Here is a 19899-nt window from a genome sequence, read left to right as displayed (position 1 = left end):
TATATATATATATATATGTGTGTGTGTGTGTGTGTGTGTGTGTGTGTGTGTGTATGTGTTTGTATGTAGTTTTGAATTTAGCAAAAGGGGTAATTTGAGCTATATGATTAAATGCCGCATTTTTTTTGCCATCGAGTAAAAACGGCATTCCAAAACGAGATTTCATCCTCCCACGTCTAAACAATTGGAAAGAAAGTTTCCAAGCTTAACACCATTTTCTAGAAAAGATGGTAAAAAATATGTTTTGAAAAAGTTCCACCATGAAGAGAATCATGCATATTAATCCGTTTACAAGTTACTTTTTATCGCCGATAATTAATTACTCACAGAAAATATGAAATTATTTTGTAAGCTTTCTGAAGTGGCGTCAGTCGTCGGATTTTGGTGCTAAGAACAAACAAATACATTTTCCATTTTGTTATCTAATGGTTCAGATTCATGAAACATCAGCATAGCTTCAAATAATATCTAGGTCAATATGTTGTGCTTCGAAAGGGAATACTGTTTTTCTTTTCAAGTTTTTTCGGTAATTTCCGAAATCTTTTTGGTTCACGGGGCACGAAATTCAAAGAGTCTGCCTATTTGATTATAACATGTTAAGAGTTTTACTATTATGTCTTTTCGAATCATGAAGATATTCAGAAACATGTCACTTGGAATATAATGGTAAAATTAATACGGAACTTTTAACAGTACATCAGGAACATTCTCTCAGAGCGCATAGATTCTGATTTCAAATATGGTTTGTGATTTATGCAATCAACCAATTTTGTGTTAGCTGTTGGCAATAGAAATACCAGCACAGGTCAAATAATTAGAGTTTTTTGTCGATCAGAACGGATGAATACGAAATTTATTTTGTGATAATTCATTTTCCGTATTGTAATTTTTGTAAAGCTGTTTTAGAAACATTTGCAGTATAGGCAACAACCGTGGGAAATTATGAGAAATCCTTAGATAAAAGAATTTTTCATGGAACGGCTTGATAATGGTAAAAAAAGAAGAAGAAAATGCTGGTAAATGGTGACTACGATCGTTTTGTCATATCATTCCTTGAAAAATGTAATTGCCTTCCTCATTTCTACAAACTGGAAGTATGAAATAATAAAATATTCCTGAGAGACGAAGAATATTCTTGAACAAACAAGTTCGCTCATGAAGATGCCCAAGTTACAACGATAGTAGCATAATAGGAAAGACAATACAAAAAAATTTATCAAAAGTGGAGGTTACACTAGAAAGCAGGGGTTCCCAAACTGGAGGGGTCATGAGCCCTTTTCTGGGGGTCATGGAGGGTCTAACAACTGCATGCACTACATTCATGCTTGCCGGAACGGGGCTAAACTTTTCAGTCAGTCTCGGAGCTGGCTCGAGTACTTGCGCAGACTGGTAGTGCATTGTAGGTACCACGGCTGCCAGATTTATCATAATTATGCCCATTTATTTATTTCATTTTTTTGTCTGTTTGGCATGAGAAATTTCGACTAATATGACAAGCCGTATCTGGCATCATTTTGGCATATTTCACTATTATCTTATAATACGATTTTAGAAGGCTTATAAATGTGGGGGTCATGACAGGTTTGGTACTGCCGTAAGGGGTCACGTACTAAAAAAGTTTGGGAAACACTGCACTAGAGCAAGAAAGTGGACGATGCATCACACTCTAGAAGAGGAGTAAGCAAGCCGCTAATTGAATTCTACCTACTTTTCATATTAAAGTCCTACATCTGATACACTAAAATAATATGCTTATCGTTATTGCCTTGTTGTTAAGAAAAAAAAAATGAAGAAACTAAACATAGATCAAGTAATTGACCAAGAGATGTAGGTAAGTATACTGATGGACTGCATTTTAGAGTTTCGTCAGTCATTTTACAGCATTACGATCACTTCGTTCTAATGCTTTTGCAACCCTAATTCCAAAGGGGAAACAGTTACTTGACATTCAGCGACGTCCCATCTGGCGTGAATAACTTATTTTGATTATCCCTAACATTATCCAAAGTAAAAAAATTCATAATCGCTTTTTTTTATTTATTTCCAGTGGTCTGAAAGATGGACCTTCCAGTGTCTTTTGTGCTGGCTACACTCTTGGCAACGTTATGCCATTCCCAGGACTACAACTTTTGGACAAAAATCCACGTGGAGGACTTTCCTACGGATCCCACCATCGATAGCACATTTGCTCATTCCAAAATTTCCTGCTCCTTACGAGCTTTCAGGTGTGTTCAAGTTGACATTTTGCAAAGTGAAACGATTCGTGGATCTTATATTAATGAAACTGAGAATCGTATTAAGTAGTAATGCCCGTGTTGCTACTGCATACTAATTAGAAACATCACTTTCATTGTAACTGATGCTTATATATTTGGTAAACAAAATTCTGTATATATATATATATATATATATATATATATATATATATATATATATATATATATATATATATATATATATATATACATATATATATAATATATATATATATATATAATATATATATATATATATATATATATATATATATATATATATATATATATATATATATATACATACATACATACTTTACTCTTTTCAGGAACAACCTGTGCAACATGTATTGTTACGATATTGCCACTTTAAGTTGCGCTTATACAGGTTACCTGTCATTAAACCACAGTATGTCTGTTCCAGTAACGTCTCCTGTGATCAAGGAACAGCCTCTTGCTATCAGAGGGTTCCAGTCGGTGATGGTAAGCTATAATAACCTGAAGCAGGGTTACCCATGTATGTTCCTATGTATAAAACATAAATAAATACTCTCAAACATTAAAATGTGTACTCGTTTATCTGTGCATAAGCACTAGCATGGATTTACTGACAACAAAGTAAAGTACTTTACGAAAATTAGATAGTTTCAGGAAGTAAATGAGAAATTACTTGACGGGTCGTCTTACTGAAGGAAGGAATATAGGAATATACATTGGTGGCCTTTTCAAAGTGATATCACAAGAGTCTCCTGGGTGTAAATACTGATTTCGGTAATTCAGCAATTCTTCCACACCTCTCAGTTATCCTTTTCTTTATCTCTTCGTTAGGAAATTATATTCTTCATCGGGATAACTGAGCCCTTCAGCTGAATATTTTTTGTCTCATATACTTGATTTGGTTCTCTTAACGTGAAACAAGGAATTTTAACGAAAATACCTAAAGCTTAGTTAACGTGCCTTTAGAAAAATCAAGCCGCACCATTGAGGATGACGACATACTGATTAGAAGGACTGAAATTTCTCTCTTTTTTTTTTTTCTTGCATTTGCGTTATATTTAAGGATTTTAATTAGTTTTCAATTAAGTCTCAATGGTTTTCTTTCGCAAGTCAGCCAAATGGTTTATAAAAGCTAATATTTGAACTTCCTTCGGGAAGTAATGGTTGATTAAAGTTTTACTTCGAATAAGATTTGTAAGTATGTTATAACCAGCAATAGGTAGCTGCAAATAGCTTAAGGTCAAGTAAAAACTTGTTATAATTCTCCTGCTATATATATATATAATATATATATATATATATATATATATATATATATATATATATATATATATATATATATATATACATATATACATATATATATATATATATATATATATATATATATATATATATATATATATATATATATATATATATATATATATATATATATATATATATATATATATATATATATATATATATATATATATACATATATATATATATATATATATATATATATATATATATATATATATATATATATATATATATATATATATATATAAATATATATATATATATATATATATATATATATATATATATATATATGTGTGTGTGTGTGTGTGTGTGTGTGTGTGTGTGTGTGTGTGTGTGTGTGTGTGTGTGTGCTTGACCATGTATTAATGGTTATGGAACAAAAATTAAATTGTAGGTAATGATGAATTCAAACAAAAATCCATTATAAAACATTCTAAATAGCGATCATTTGATCAGTTTTGTACGTATGTAATTTAGTTTCTTGATCAGGAACTCTTACAAGTCCTTTTTATAAGGCTGATATAAACCACGCAAGTAGCAAATACTAATGCTTTCATAATTTTCTTTTTATTAGTTTTTCTTGGCCGGGATATACAGCGTAAGTATGATATTAACTATTTGATCTATAAAAAAAATGAACGAAATAAGCAATCAAAATATTTGAAAACACCCAACATTCTGCAAAGACCTACATAAAGTAAAGAACGGCCCTTACCAAAGTACTTTTGAAATCATTGATTTGTTCTTTTTGTTTACTTTTTTATTGTGTCTTTTAAAATTTTAGATTACTAAAATATTATGAAAACAAATCTTTCAATTTCATAAAAAAATATATCTTATCTAATTTCCACTTGGCAGTAGTTCTGATCATTTCTAGTTCATAATTTTAAAGCAGTGAAATGTACTTCATGAACTATTAACAGCAAGAAGATCTAAGAATGAATTGTGAGAATGATTTAACATTCATCACAGGAATAAATAAAGATCTCAAAACTTTTTTGTGGGGAGGAGGAGGCTCAAAAGGTGTCACCATCATGCCGTGGTTAGATCATTACATTATGGCTAAAGTCAAACTGAAAGGGACCTGACCCCAAAGTGAGGAAATCCGTGGGATTTAAGTCAGAAGGAAGATTGAAGAGAATTTTCTAGTGACTGAACTGAAGGAAATGTATTATTAAAGTAAAGTCTAACTATGTAATCAAATGCAAGCAGACTTTAAAATTTGGTCAGTTTTTCTTAAATGCAGGAGGTTCAACCGTAATAGTGTCAGTTACAGACTTATGGCAATAATTAACCAGTTTCTCCAGAGGACTTCATTGTTTTGAGGACAATATACGGAGAACATTTTCAATCATACATTTGACACTTTCCATGCGATTTGATGACTGCAGCTATATATGATACAAACTCTTTAAACCCTTCAAATCCTTTAAACCCTTTAAATCCTTGAAAGGATAACATGGTTTTGTAGAATTTGTTAGGAAGGAAACAATTGGAGTCTCGGTTCTTTACCAATAATGATAAAAACGGTTTGTGCTAGAAAATTACAGGAATTCAGCACTATTTTCAAATTACAGACTTTCCCAGTTTATCTACTCTATAACATTAAGTTCGACTTTTTCGGACGCACAGAAAACTCCTTATCTATCTATCTATCTATCTATCTATATATATATATATATATATATATATATATATATATATATATATATATATATATATATATATATATATATAAAATGAGCTGAAAGGGACCCTGCTAGATTTCGAGGCCTGCGTGCAATCACTTCTAATTCTCGTGTGCCGAAGGCCAGCTGCTAGTGGTCCGAAGGCCAACTGCTAGTGGTCCCTGTGGATGCACTGGGAGCGGACGATGGACACACTACGCAGTTAAAGATCGAGGTTTTAAGGAACGACGGGAAATAAAGAACGAGTGGAGACGTTTTGCACAGAGGAGCGAGAAGAAAAGTAACGACATTAAAGGGAGTACGACCTTGGTCGATTATAGGACCATAAAACTTGGAACTACTCATATAATAAAAGCCATTATTCTCATTGGAGAAATACAGTACAAGTCTGCCTGGTTATTTATTATATTAATGAACATTTATGCGGCAGAAAAGTAAGTTTCGTGCACATGGCCAGGTAAATTCACAGAAATTTGCCGAAGTTTACAGAGATTAAATTCATCATTCTCAAAAAGGGAAAATTAGACAAAACAGTGCACCATTTAAATTAACCGAATTGAACTTGTCTTCTCGTTAGATAACGGTTCGTGCTCCGCTAAGATGCTCTCCAATGTTAATCATTTTTCACAGGCAAAATAGAAAAGAAGTGTAATATTCACTGACCCAGTTCCTCTTTTAACATTATTCTCAAGACTAGCCTAGGATGTCTTGTAATACGCGTAAATCATTGCGTGTGAATCCTAACCCAAGCTTATTGCAGTACATCATAAGTACCAATATGCGCTCTGCTCGGCAGACTAAACGACTCAAGACTCTATAACGTATCAGAGACTTTCACCAAACTTTGAAAATTTCTGTGACCAAGAACTTACGAAACATGTGGCACGCTCCACCCAACACTCAATATAGCCTACACCATTTTGATTAATAGTTAAGCAATTTCAAACACGTGCTCCACAGAGCACCCAGTGCATAAATTCTCACACACATATACAAACACATACACACACACAGCATATATATATATATATATATATATATATATATATATATATATATATATATATATATATATATATATATATATATATATATATATATATATATATATATATATATATATATATATATATATATATATATATATATATATATATATATAATATATATATATAGTTTCTCCTACATCTTTGTCCTCTTTTGAAACGGAGCTTTGCATGGATAGAGCGTTCTTGATTCCATCGACTTTCAACTTAGCATGACGTGATAAAGGATGAGGAGGGAAAGGACAGGAGGAAAAGGAGGAGGAGGAGAGAGAGAGAGAGAGAGAGAGAGAGAGAGAGAGAGAGAGAGAGAGAGAGACCCCTCTTTTGAAGGGTGATGTAGGATGGGTAAAGCGTTCTAGATTGCAGGAACTTTCAACTTAAAATAATGAGAGAGAGAGAGAGAGAGAGTTTTATTTTGATGGGGGCTGTAGGAAGGGTAAAGCGTTCTAGATTCCATAGACTTTCAACTTGAAATGGTATTATATAGGAGGAGAGAGAGGGAGGAATAAACAGAGAGAAAAAGAGAAAGTCCTATTTTGGAATGGGGTGTAGGAAGGGTAAAGAGTACTAGAGTCAAGGGACTTTCAACTTAAAATTATGTGATAAATAAAAGAGAGAGAGAGAGAGAGAGAGAGAGAGAGAGAGAGAGAGAGAGAAATTATTATGAATTATCAGATGCATGCTCTCCGCATGACAAAAAAAAATAATATATATATATATATATATATATATATATATATATATATATATATATATATATATATATATATTTTTTTTTTTTTTTTTTTACGGTAACTTGTATATGGGAAGGACGACTGTTATCAAAATTACAAGTAGAATAAAAACTGACGACATACGACAACGGTATATTGCGAGAATAATTCCTAAGGCTATGTGGCAAATATTGACATTGGTGAATTTTTACTACACAATAGCACGCGCCACAGAACAGAGAGAAGAAACCGAGAAAGAGAAATTAAGCCAAACAATGTGTTATACATAATGTGCATTTAGACAAAAAATTTCGTCATGATGAATACAATTGGGCTTATGGTTTTTTGTTCTAACTTTTTTCCCGAATCTCTCAGGAATGTTAGCGGACCTTGCCCCCGGGCAAATGCCAGTGGACTACTGAAGGCCTTAATCCTTAAAGGGACCTCCCGGCTCCCCTTGGGAGGCACAAGACAGTTAAGCAAACAATGTGGGTTTAGAGGTTTCCCGAGATGCTCTGCTTGTTTTCCTGGAAAGGAGCAAATTGCAGATGACTTAACCCACTTTCTTCTCCTTTTCCATAGTCATCGCGTACTGATGGAAGTGATGGAACTGCTTTATGTTGCTCCTTAATGGTTCTTGAATGTTCGTTGACCAGGTCCCCTCAAAGATAGGGATGAAGCATTTCGTCTGAACAAAACACTGACGAAACCTAACAAAAAAGTATACCTTAGTTTAACCAGACCACTGAGCTGATTAACAACTCTCCTAGGGCTGGCCCGAAGGGTTAGACTTGTTTTACGTGGCTAAGAACCAATTGGTCACCTAGCAACGGGACCTACATCTTATTGTGGAATTCCGAGAAATGAATTTCTATCACCAGAAATAAATTCCTCTAACTCTTTCATTGGCCGGCCGGAGATTCGAACTCGGGCCCTGCAGCGTGCTAGCCGAGAACGGTACCGACCAGTCCATACGAAATCTAAAAAATTTACCACAACATGACACGCCAAACGGTTGCTTTTGGGGAATGGAAATGTTCCAAAGGAGCCTTAGGAATACCCGGATCAATTTTGTCCACAAAAGGATCTTGTACAGATAATTCATGACAACAACGCCTGTGACCTCAAAAATTAACAAATAAATCAACAATTGCAATGGTACATATTTATCAAGCTTTCTTAAAGTCAGAAAAAATAAAATGTTTCGCAAATAATTTACCACACATTGTGACATAGGCTGGAACTTTTATACGAGTATAAACTGACAACTAGGGACAACATATGCTAGCTCACGGAGAATTTTCAAACCTAGAATTAACTTCTCAGCAATGGACAATTTCAAATCCATAACAAATTCTATAGTGCCATGCACTAAGCATAGAGTGTCTATTTTGGTGCCATTTTGAAATTACCACAAGATGTGCGCAACCAAATTATCACGGAACGTCAGAGTTGATGAGCAGAGTGATCCAGAAAGTAGCTTTATTGAAATGACAAGCTTCATACGAATTACGATTGCCATCTTGAAAATGATAACTTAAATTTTCAGATGTCTAGGTCTCATTTTATAAAATGCAATTAAGAAGAATTATGTATGGTGTATAATTCCACTCTGCCCCAAATATATATATATATATATACATACATATATATATATATATATATATATATATATATATATATATATATATATATATATATATATGTATGTATATATATATACATATATATATATATATATATATATATATATATATATATATATATTTATGTATATATATTCTTCATTGGACGAGTCGGTACCGTTCCCAGCTAGCACTCTGCTGGCCCGCGTTCGAGTCTCCGACCGGCCAATGAAGAATTAGAGGAATTTATTTCTGGTGATAGAAATTCATTTCTCGTTGTAATGTGGTTCGGATTCCACAATAAGCTGTAGGTCCCGTTGCTAGGTAACCAATTGGTTCTTAGCCACGTAAAATAAAATCTAATCCTTCGGGCCAGCCCTAGGAGAGCTGTTAATCAGCTCAGTGGTCTGGTTAAACTAAGGTATACTCATCTATATATATATATATATATATATATATATATATATATATATATATATATATATATATATATATATATATATATATATATGTAAATTGGTTATAATAGTGTTATAGCTGACAGCCATTTCAAGTGACAGAAAAAGGCTGTATCAGCAAATATTTGTCAACAATCACACTCAATCCAAAATTGCTTCATAAAATTTTTTTGTACCTTACATTTTTTAAAACTAAAGAAAACTAGTAAAAACTAATAATAAGTTATATTTATTAAGTAAATCTTGCATACTGAATAAGCCAAAAGATCTTATTTAGTCTATTTCCAAAATCTCCAAAAAGTTAATTACACACTTTTGGAAAGTACTGAAAGGTGAAATGGCCAAATAATTTTACATGAACTGGGTAATCGAGCAAAAGGAACCAAACAGTCATTAAGGCGAAGCAATCATTGCACTATGATTTAATAAATACGTAAAAAGTGACTACTTATCTCTAACCTGAAAAATTGCATGCATAGTCAACACCAGTTGCCTGTTCATTAACGATTTAAATGACAGTTTCTGTAATCTCAGTTAATAACAAAAGAATATTATATCTCTTGCAGCATTCTCTGGAACAGCTCTGGACGGTGGAGAAGTGAGAGCTAGGAACATTTATAATATACCTATGACTCGCCAATGGAAATGGCCTTTACCCAAAGGAAAAGTGTTGAAAATAACCTTCAGATTTTTAACCTCGGACCTTGCTGTACATGTGCCTTCATAGATGTACGTAATTTTAACACAGGCTCTCGATTGGGTGGGTAAGTACAAGAGGAATGTTATGTGTTTGTACATGAGACAAGATACTTTTTAGGCAGTAATAGATAACCTTTTTGTTTTGTCAGTACATTTGCAGTCCTGGGCGAGAGAGTGAGTAACTCGAGAATTTGCTGAATGTGGACAATAAATGAGAAGCAGAGTTGAATGAGAGAAAATTGGAAAGGGTTGTGGCAATTTTGAGAAAGCTTGTGGAAGTTAAGAATGACTAAGAGGCTGAAAAGGAAAGACAGCTTGCAACAATACCATATTACATGTAGATTACAATATTTACAACTTTGTATTTATATTTGTCACTGGAGGCCGAAGAGAATCTTCTGTTAAAAGTTCTTCATGTGGTCTTTGATGGGATTATGGACGAGATTCTGTGGTATGAATGTAAAATTTCCATTGAGTAGCTAACCAGGGTGTGAAAGATGGTAATATTTAAGGGAAAAATGATAAAAAAAGACTATAAGAATCACCATGGTACAACTTTGTTTAGTGTACCAGGGAATCTGTATAGAGGAGTTTAGAATGAGAGGGTAAGACAGATAACAGAAGAGTTGAAATGGAAGAACAGCGTGGGTTGAGGCTGCTCTTACCAACTTATGGCCTAAGGGATAAATTGGTAAGAGCAATAAAAAAATTTTTTTGTACTGGTTTGGTGCAAAAATTGGGCTGACATAAGGGTCACATTAGTCTACAGACTATCTTTGTGATATTGGGACTGTGAGGTCCTGCTTGGTCACCTGGTCCCTCAGGGCATCCTTGCTTCAAAACAAAAATCTACGCAACACACCGAGTACTCTCAAGAAACACAGATCCAGCGCTCCAGATTCAAACAATGACATCGTCAGAACTGTAGTTACTAACGCACGTCAGACACTGCAAACTTTCCAGTCTAATTTGTATATAGAATTGTTAACCAGTTTTCAGGTGTGAGAAAACACATCTGGCTGTGTATAGATATCTCTCTGTTTCTCCCTAATGTCAAATGCTACTTTTACGCCCGCAAGAGTTCTTGACCTGTCAGGGATTTTTTGTCAATAAATCAGAATACACCTTGACTCTGCCTCTTACTCGCCACCTTGTTATACTGGTGACCCCAAAGATGACTGACACCGCCAGCACCAGCCCATCCAACGACAACGCTGCAGCAGCAGCAAGCATCCACCTGCCACCCTTCACAACCCACAACCCAGAGGCCTGGTTTTTCAGAGCGGAGACCATCTTCAGGTCCCAGAAGATCTCCTCCACATCCCACAAAGCCAATGCCATCCTCGAGCTCTTGCCAGACGACGTCTTTGAACAAATCACGGAATGGCTCGTCGACCAAAAGACCACCGTCACCTACGAAGCCCTGAAGTACCAACTAAGGTCGTCCTTCAGCATGCCACCTGTCCTTAAAGCAAAGAAGTTCTTAGACAACGTGGGGGCAGCAATAGGAGATCAGCAGCTGTCGCACATCTGCAAGCAACTGCGGAGGCTAGTTACGATCCCCGCCACAGGTGGTTGCCCAGAGACTACGTTGGACCTTGTGATAGAGGTTCTACTCACAAAATTACCCAGACAAACAGTCGCGGCCATCCCCAACACATCCACCATGGACCTCGACGAGTTCCTGAAGATGGTCGACGCTGTCCACCTGGCCCACAAGTCGACTGAGCCTACATAACCACCCGTAGCAGCAGCCGCCCCGCAGCCACAGCAGCAGACCGACGCAGAGACGGACAGAGATCCAAAGGGCCCTGTCGCCCCATACACCGCTACTGTTTGTCTTTTTCTCTCTGAGGCATAACTGATATATGCAGCGTTAAAGTTTTAATGTGCTAGTCATTCTCAGAATAACAGGCTGTGTGTGAAAGACTGGGATGGGACTTGAAGTGTCAGTGGAAGCAGAAGTGAGGTATGGTGTTGAATGCAAATGAAAAAATAAAGACCGAGGTTGTTAAAGGGTAAAAGGTTGGATTTAGAGTATTTTGAAATGTTTCTGTCACATGGAAAGGATGAAAAATGATAATTATTGGGGGTAGAGAGGAAAGAGAGAAGTAGAAAGGGATGGATAGACAAAGTGAATGCCACGGAGTTTTGGCTCACTGCTGGTGAGCCTTCAAAGGCGGTTCATTCCCGATTTAGCAGTTTAAGCATGAATGTGGTAGTGACCATTGTTTTTTCTAATCACTGGGGACTGCCTGCTCTGGAAAATGTTTAATGCTGAAATAAGAAAAATATATGTGCGTACTTGTGATTGTTTAAAGTTGTTTTGGGTGATTCGTTACGTTCATGAAATTGCTTTTTGTCATTTCTGCTTAGTTAAACAAATTGTAACAGCCTATATGTATTCTATGAGAAGTAAAGGCAAAATTATACTATACAACATTTACCAATGAACTTGCTCACAAACATAGTCAAACATATTTAGATACAGATACGTATGCACTTTCTCTCTCTCTCTCTCTCTCTCTCTCTCTCTCTCTCTCTCTCTCTCTCTCTCTCTCATATGTATATATATATATGAGAGAGAGAGAGAGAGAGAGAGAGAGAGAGAGAGAGAGAGAGAGAGAGAGAGCGTATATATCTGCATGTGAATATTTTTTATTATAAGTACAAGCAAGTTCACTGGTAAATGGTGTACAGTATAATTTTCCCTTTACTTCTCATAGAATACATAGATGCAGGCTGTTATGATTTGTATAACTAAACAGAAATGACAAAAAGTAACTCAATGAATGAAATACAAGAGACGACAAATAAATGATTACTGCGGAATAGGGAAGTACAATCCCGGTTGAAACAGAATGTAAATTAATGCAGTATATATTTGGCGAGACGAACTAAAAAAAGAAACTTTTTCTTTTCAGTCCTTACTGTGGAGCGCTGGCTGTTCCCTTCACCGTAACAGTCCCGACGAACAACGCGGAACTCTTTCTCTATTCCGATGGATCTAGCCTACTTGATGGCTTCGAAGCAACGTATGAGAGTAAGTTATTATATAAAACCATACACACATACACGTATAAATATATATATATATATATATATGTATATATATAAATATATATATATATATATATATATATATATATATATATATATATATATATATATATATATATATATATATATATATATATATATATATATATTTATATATATATATATATATATATACATATATAATGTGTATATCTATATGTATGTATGTGTATATATATACATACATATGTATATATAATATATATATATATACAGTATATATATATATATACATACACACACAGGGTGCAACATGAGTTTACGCAAATATTTTGGGAAATGAAATAAAGAGTCATTCTGAGCAGAAAATGTTCTATGAACGTATGCGTATTAAGGCTTTGTTTGACAGAGGGGTTAATTTTTCAAATAACCGTAGTTATTAAACGGCAAAGTAAGATGGCGCGCACGGGATGTCGGAGTAGTCACGGATATGGGGAGGCGGAAGGAGCTGATCAGTTCACTTGCTACTCTAAACAGTCTCACTCACTTTTCCGCCAAGATACGAGAGCGTGTCCAGGTTACAAGTGTCCAATTCCTGATTTAGTTGGAGAGTAAGAAACTAGAGGCAATGCCTTACTGTTATATATATATATATATATATATATATATATATATATATATATATATATATATATATATATATATATATATATATATATATATATATATATATATATATATATATATATATATATATATATATATATATATATATATATATGGCATTATTAAAAACAATTTCAACTCAAACCCGAAAGTGTTACTGGAGAAAAGAAAGAGAAGTTATTGGGTTAGTTTTCCACGCTGACCCAATAAATCAATAGCTTTGGTCCACTGATGTTCAAGCATTTACATCCTATTCCAGAACAAAGAGTGTATACTGCTCCCAAAATAGAGAATAATCAGATGGGTTTTAAGTTTCAAAAAGAATTAGTGCTCATCTGCAGCCTATCCTTGCACTTCATGCCCATAGCTTTTTCATCTGTTTCATTTATAATGCAAAATCGTTCCAATTAATGGTTTGTTCGTATGTAAAGTAGTCTATCATAATAATATTATCTGATAATCAAATGTCAAAAGGAATCAGCTTGAATTTTTTAGAAGGCAGGGTCCTAAAGTGCTCAGTTCCTTGGTTTAAATCTTTCTTTCCATTTCAAAGTGAGAGCCCCATTTCTCATTGTGGGTACTTAATCCCTTGTTGAAACTTCTTAAATTATCTGAAAAATGAACCAAAGACGATCTAAATGTTTCAATTCTGGTAAAATTATGCGATAGTAGCAATATTAGTGGTAACCATCCTACAGAGATCGCCTACATCATCGAGATATTGTTAAAAAAAAGCGTGCACATCTATCAAAATAAAGTCCACCAAGCTAGGACTGATACAGTAATGCAGTCTTGCTTAGTCTTTCAAAACCATACAGTGAGTTGCATCCAATAATAGTTAATGTTTGAAGAATATCTAAGCTTTGACTCGGCTTCTGCGCGTTCTCTCCCCCGTCCAAAATCTATAGCTTTTCCTCAATTTTGTTATGGTGTATACTTATTTTCATAGATTCCCCTTGTTCTTGTATCCATCTTAAAGAGCAACTATACCACTCTGGGCTATTCAGATATACGATAGTGTGCTAATAATATTGCAAAGGATATTTCATACTTTCAGAAATCAATGTATAAAATATCGTTTGTAATATTATTAGTATACTATCGTATACTGAGCTTAAGTCTCTTTCCTTGGATGAATGGATTAATTAAAGCATCTTTTGTCCACGCACAGTCCTAACAGGTATGTCCGAATTTCCGTCAGGATAGGTTGACCGATCCTCTTCGACCATGAATTATCCCCTAGGACTGTAAATTAGATATTAAAAGGTATTGATGACTGTTTTTATAAAGAATAGGAAATTTAATAGCAATAATGTCGCAAACATCACACACACAGACACAACCACAGACACAAACAGATACACACACACACACACACACACACACACACACACACACACACATATATATATATATATATATATATATATATATATATATATATATATATATATATATATATATATATATATATATATTTATGATCTGACCTGGGGAAATGCTTACCATGAGCCAGTTATAGACTAAATGAATGATTTCGTTACTCACCTCTATTTTTGTATAAAATCTGACTACTGTGGGTCCAGGAAATCGTAAAAGACAAAGAAAAATGGGGGATTTTATCTGAGCTGAGGGCTCTACTCGCAAGGTATTTGTAAGTATGTGTGTGTGTATACATATATATGTATGTGTATATATATATATATATATATATATATATATATATATATATATATATATATATATGTATGTATGTATATATATATATATATATATATATATATATATATATATATATATATATATATATATATATATATATATATATATAGTAGTGGCGATGTAGTGGACTGGTAATAGCCATTCCCACCATTTTCCTTGCTTCTCAATATTTCTGTCATTGCCAATCATTCCAGCTTCTGCTTTGCATGTATTTCAGAAATACTTCATCTTAATGGCATCCACAATTTATCTTCTATTTGCATTCAACATCCTCAGTTTAATTGGTCTATCTCAAAATGTGCTTTTTACCACACTTTTTTCCAAGTCTTTTACAGTTTGTTCGTTACCTGTTTTATTCCCAAAACTCGTCTATATCCTGATTTCATTTATCAGTCTACCTACAGAAATATTAAATTGATACTCAGGTCTAAGATCCACTTTTGTTCAAAATAAGATATTTCCCAAATGCATTTTCAGATACAAGATTCCTTTTTTAATGTAATAAATCCCTCTTATCATATTAACCTTTACTCTACATGCAATGTGTCACATCTCGAGCTATTCTGTCTTACTCTTTATTCCTATATTGGTAAACAATATAAGAATTTTCCCTTACCACTCCGGATTTTACACCACTTTATCATGAAAACCGTAATTCATGCAGACTCCATCTTTTTAAAAATCTACACTTTTCTTCCTAGATCAGACTTGTTGTTATTGATCGTACTTCCTCAATCAAACATCACCATACTCTGATAATCTGAGTAATTTTTAGGCCCTATGTTAAAGCAACAACATTTATCATCATAACTTTCATGCACATGTTTAAATATTACTGCTCACTGATTCTCTTGGAACATTTCCTTGTCCAGATCAACTTTATAGACTGCTTCCAATCACCCAATCACGTTATGTACCACCTCACGTGTAATTGCAACTCACTACAGAGGCCTTTCCATTTTTCGACATTTCAGTTAAGCTCCAAATTTCCTCATCAGCCACTTTTATAATTGTTTTTATATCTATATTAACCAGTTTCACTCTTGCGCCATTAACATCTTATCTATTATTTTTATACTCAGCAGTTGAAACATACGTTTTACATCTATTTTTTCATCTGCTCATCTATTTTTTAGACACCATCAATTTTCATTCCGATGACAAATATAATTTCTATTCGCAGTTATTTCCTCTTGAACGAGTTTCATTCTCAGCTGCTGCATTTTCCTCTCCCACTTCCTCACTGAATACCATATTCATCTTGCAAACGTCTTGCGCTGGATTCTCTGCCCTGCCCAGCAAGGGTTTGCCAAACGATCCATTATTCTCCCTTTTATATCACGAATTAATTCTATGTTCAAAACCTACTGACCTCGATAACCTACCTATAAACTGACGATAGCACTTGGTATTATAAAAGCTCTGATGAGAATGCATCATCACTTTAGATGGTTTTTCTTATTTTATATATCTACCAGGTACCAGGCAGGTAATTAATCAAAATTGACTCTAATAACCATAAAACTAAATAACTTTATTTGTAGCTGGAAATATCATCTTTCTTCACTTTCATTTCATCGCTGCTCTTTTTACGCTGATTAATGATTTATAAACAATGCTATGTTTCATAGTTATCCATTTTTCGTCTCAGCGCCATTATATTCAGGCAGTAACTTATCCTACGTGCGCACAAAATTGCTACTTAATATGCTGTTTCATGCAGTGTAAGCTAAAATTTCTCTTACTCAGCAAAATTGCCAAAACGTCATCAAAAATGATGAATGCACACGTTAACGAGCATCCAAATGAAAATAATTTTGTATGTATTCATCGATCCATGCTGATGATCAAGGCATATTTCTTAACTGAAGAAATTAAAAGAAATTTGGCTCAGTGTGTTTTCTGCAGTTCATTACTCTGAGGAATAAAGACTTCGCCTTTCATAAATAATTATACTGCGCATGATCAAAGTACAGCATTAAAAACATACATTCTGTATAATTTCTTTTGTTTTTTGTGTTTTAATCCGTGTAAAATTTTCGTTTTAGGTATCGAGGCTTTTGTCTGTGATCCTACAATTGTAAGTAAGTATCGAAATATGAACCGTTTGTAAGCCAAAAGAAAAGATACTTCTAATGTTTTTCACATCTAAAATACATAGTCTGTACAATTACTGAGAACGGTTTTCCTGGTAAAATGTTTAAACTGTTGGCACGTAGTAGTTTGAGTTATGAAAATATTTTTTACGAGAGAATATTTTGTTTGTTATCTTGTCCTTTTTTAAATTATAGTCTCTCGCCTCCAATTTCTAGCTGTCACAAACACATCAGGAGAAATTGTCGTCAACAATGCCCTGGACTTCACGATGACTTGTACTTGGAAAATGGTCATGCCAGCCGGGACAATCCTAAGGATGACATTCACCAAGTTTAACCTCGGGACATGTTGCAATTGCGCATATATAAGCATTTTCGACAACGAATTTACTGATTTTCCTATATCTGGGTAAGTAGATTCTATGAATCCTTGCGCATATATAAGCATTTTAGACAACGAATTTACTGATTTTCCTATATCTGGGTAAGTAGATTCTATGTGTCCTTGCGCATATATAAGCATTTTAGACAGACGAATTTACTGATTTTCCTATATCTGGGTAAGTAGATTCTATGAATCCTTGCGCATATATAAGCATTTTAGACAACGAATTTACTGATTTTCCTATATCTGGGTAAGTAGATTCCATGTGTCCTTGCGCATATATAAGCATTTTAGACAGCGAATTTACTGATTTTCCTATATCTGGGTAAGTAGATTCTATGAATCCTTGCGCATATATAAGCATTTTAGACAACGAATTTACTGATTTTCCTATATCTGGGTAAGTAGATTCTATGTGTCCTTGCGCATATATAAGCATTTTCGACAACGAATTTACTGATTTTCCTATATCTGGGTAAGTAGAATCTATGAATCCTTGCGCATATATAAGCATTTTAGACAGCGAATTTACTGATTTTCCTATATCTGGGTAAGTAGATTCTATGAATCCTTGCGCATATATAAAAGTATTTCAGACAACGAATTTACTGATTTTCCTTTATCTGGGTATTTAAATTCTATGAATTCTTATTACTAAAAGTAAGCACATAATCAAATTAGAATCAACATAATCGCTTTTATTTCGAAGTTTAAAAACCCAAACCTTGCATAATGTAACTTTTTAAGCCATATTTTGTTTAAAAAATTATTTTGATTCTTGACAAATTATAGATATTAACAAATGTCTTAATATTAATAAGAGTTTGGAGAGAATGAGGAGCAAAAGATTTAGAGCAAACTGGAGAGGGAGAAATAACCCACCTTCAAAAAATTAGTAATCGTCTGCCGAGCTTAATTAAAATACGTCCTGAAAGGAATTTTCAAACTGAAAAGAAACCAGTCATGCCGTCTGAGAATTATAAAAAAAATATATATATATATATTAACATTTCGGTTTTCCCACTGAAATATGCCCTTAAGATATATACCAAGGTCAAAAATACCGTAATAGAATCATTACCAATAATCAAAATACCTACTCACCGAGACTCATCAAAATCAGAATCAGTGGATAACATGAAAAACAAAAAAATAAAAAAAAAAACGCCAAAGCAATGGGTGTCCATAGTAGTTTTCATTAGTATCAAAATTAACCTCTGACTTTGAAAAAAAGTAGTCAGGATTAAGAAAAATGTTTCAGAAAAGTAACTAACAACTGGAAATTTGCCTTTTCACCAAGTTTAATCAAAATCAGAGAACAATCAACGTCAAAAATTTTTTAAAATTTGGACATTTAAATAGGATTGATGCCCTTGAAACACAGAAAATGTTAAGGGCATTTTAGAATTGAATATAGAATTTAGGCCAAATGCCAAGCACTGGGACCTATGAGGTCATTCAGCCCTGAAGAGGAAATTGACAGTAAAAGGTTTGAAAGGCGTAACAGGAGGAAAACCTCAAAGTAGTTGCACCATGAATCAATTGTTAGGAAAGGGTGGAAAGTCAGATGGAAGAAAGAGAATATGAAAGGAGGTACAGTAAAAGGAACGAAAGGGGTTGCAGCTAGGGGCCCAAGGAAGGCACTCTGCAAAGATCCTCAAGTAATGCGTACAGTGCACTGCATGAGGTGCACTGACGGCACACCCCCTGCGGGGAAGGACAATTCAAAGAAACTACGCCTTCCAAGTGTCAGCTAAATCGGGAGAAAAAATCTTGATCTTTATAAGGGGTTTCGACTCAAAAAGAAAGTAAGGCAAGACCAAAAAATTTGGTCAAAATACTCACCAGCCTTCAGTGTATTTACCTTTAAAGTGACTTATGAAATACAAAAATGTAGGAGATTCAAAAGTCCCTAAAAGTACCTGAAGCCCAGCGATTTCGAGACATGAAGGGACGACGGTTTTTTTTTTTTTTTTTTAAGTTTTGGCATTCAGTTTAAAAAACAGAGCGAGGATTAATATTCTTTATTTTATAATTTCCAACCTTCTAACCCATAAGCAACGAAGTTTCCTCATAATCAGGAAAAGAAGAAGGATGAATGAAACTAAGTAGTGATAATAGCAACACCAGAATATGCTTTCCTGTATAATAATAATAATAATAATAATAATAATAATAATAATAATAATAATAATAATA

At 33.9% G+C, this 19899-nt stretch overlaps 1 protein-coding gene across 1 annotated transcript in view; it reads left to right on the top strand.

Annotated features, from left to right (window-relative positions):
- Window positions 1-11726: 11726 nt before the first annotated feature.
- LOC136837684 (exoskeleton protein RP43-like) overlaps window positions 11727-19899 on the top strand; it is a 17463-nt gene continuing 9290 nt past the window's right edge. Inside the window, exons 1-3 of the mRNA XM_067102557.1 lie at window positions 11727-11761; window positions 12717-12835; window positions 17532-17724. Coding sequence (XP_066958658.1) covers window positions 11727-11761; window positions 12717-12835; window positions 17532-17724 — 347 coding nt within the window. The remainder of the gene's footprint in view (window positions 11762-12716; window positions 12836-17531; window positions 17725-19899) is intronic.

This window comes from Macrobrachium rosenbergii, chromosome 59 (genome assembly GCF_040412425.1).
Source record: "Macrobrachium rosenbergii isolate ZJJX-2024 chromosome 59, ASM4041242v1, whole genome shotgun sequence".
In the NCBI taxonomy this organism is placed as follows: Eukaryota; Metazoa; Arthropoda; class Malacostraca; order Decapoda; family Palaemonidae; genus Macrobrachium; species Macrobrachium rosenbergii.
This window is presented reverse-complemented; position numbering and strand designations above follow the sequence as displayed.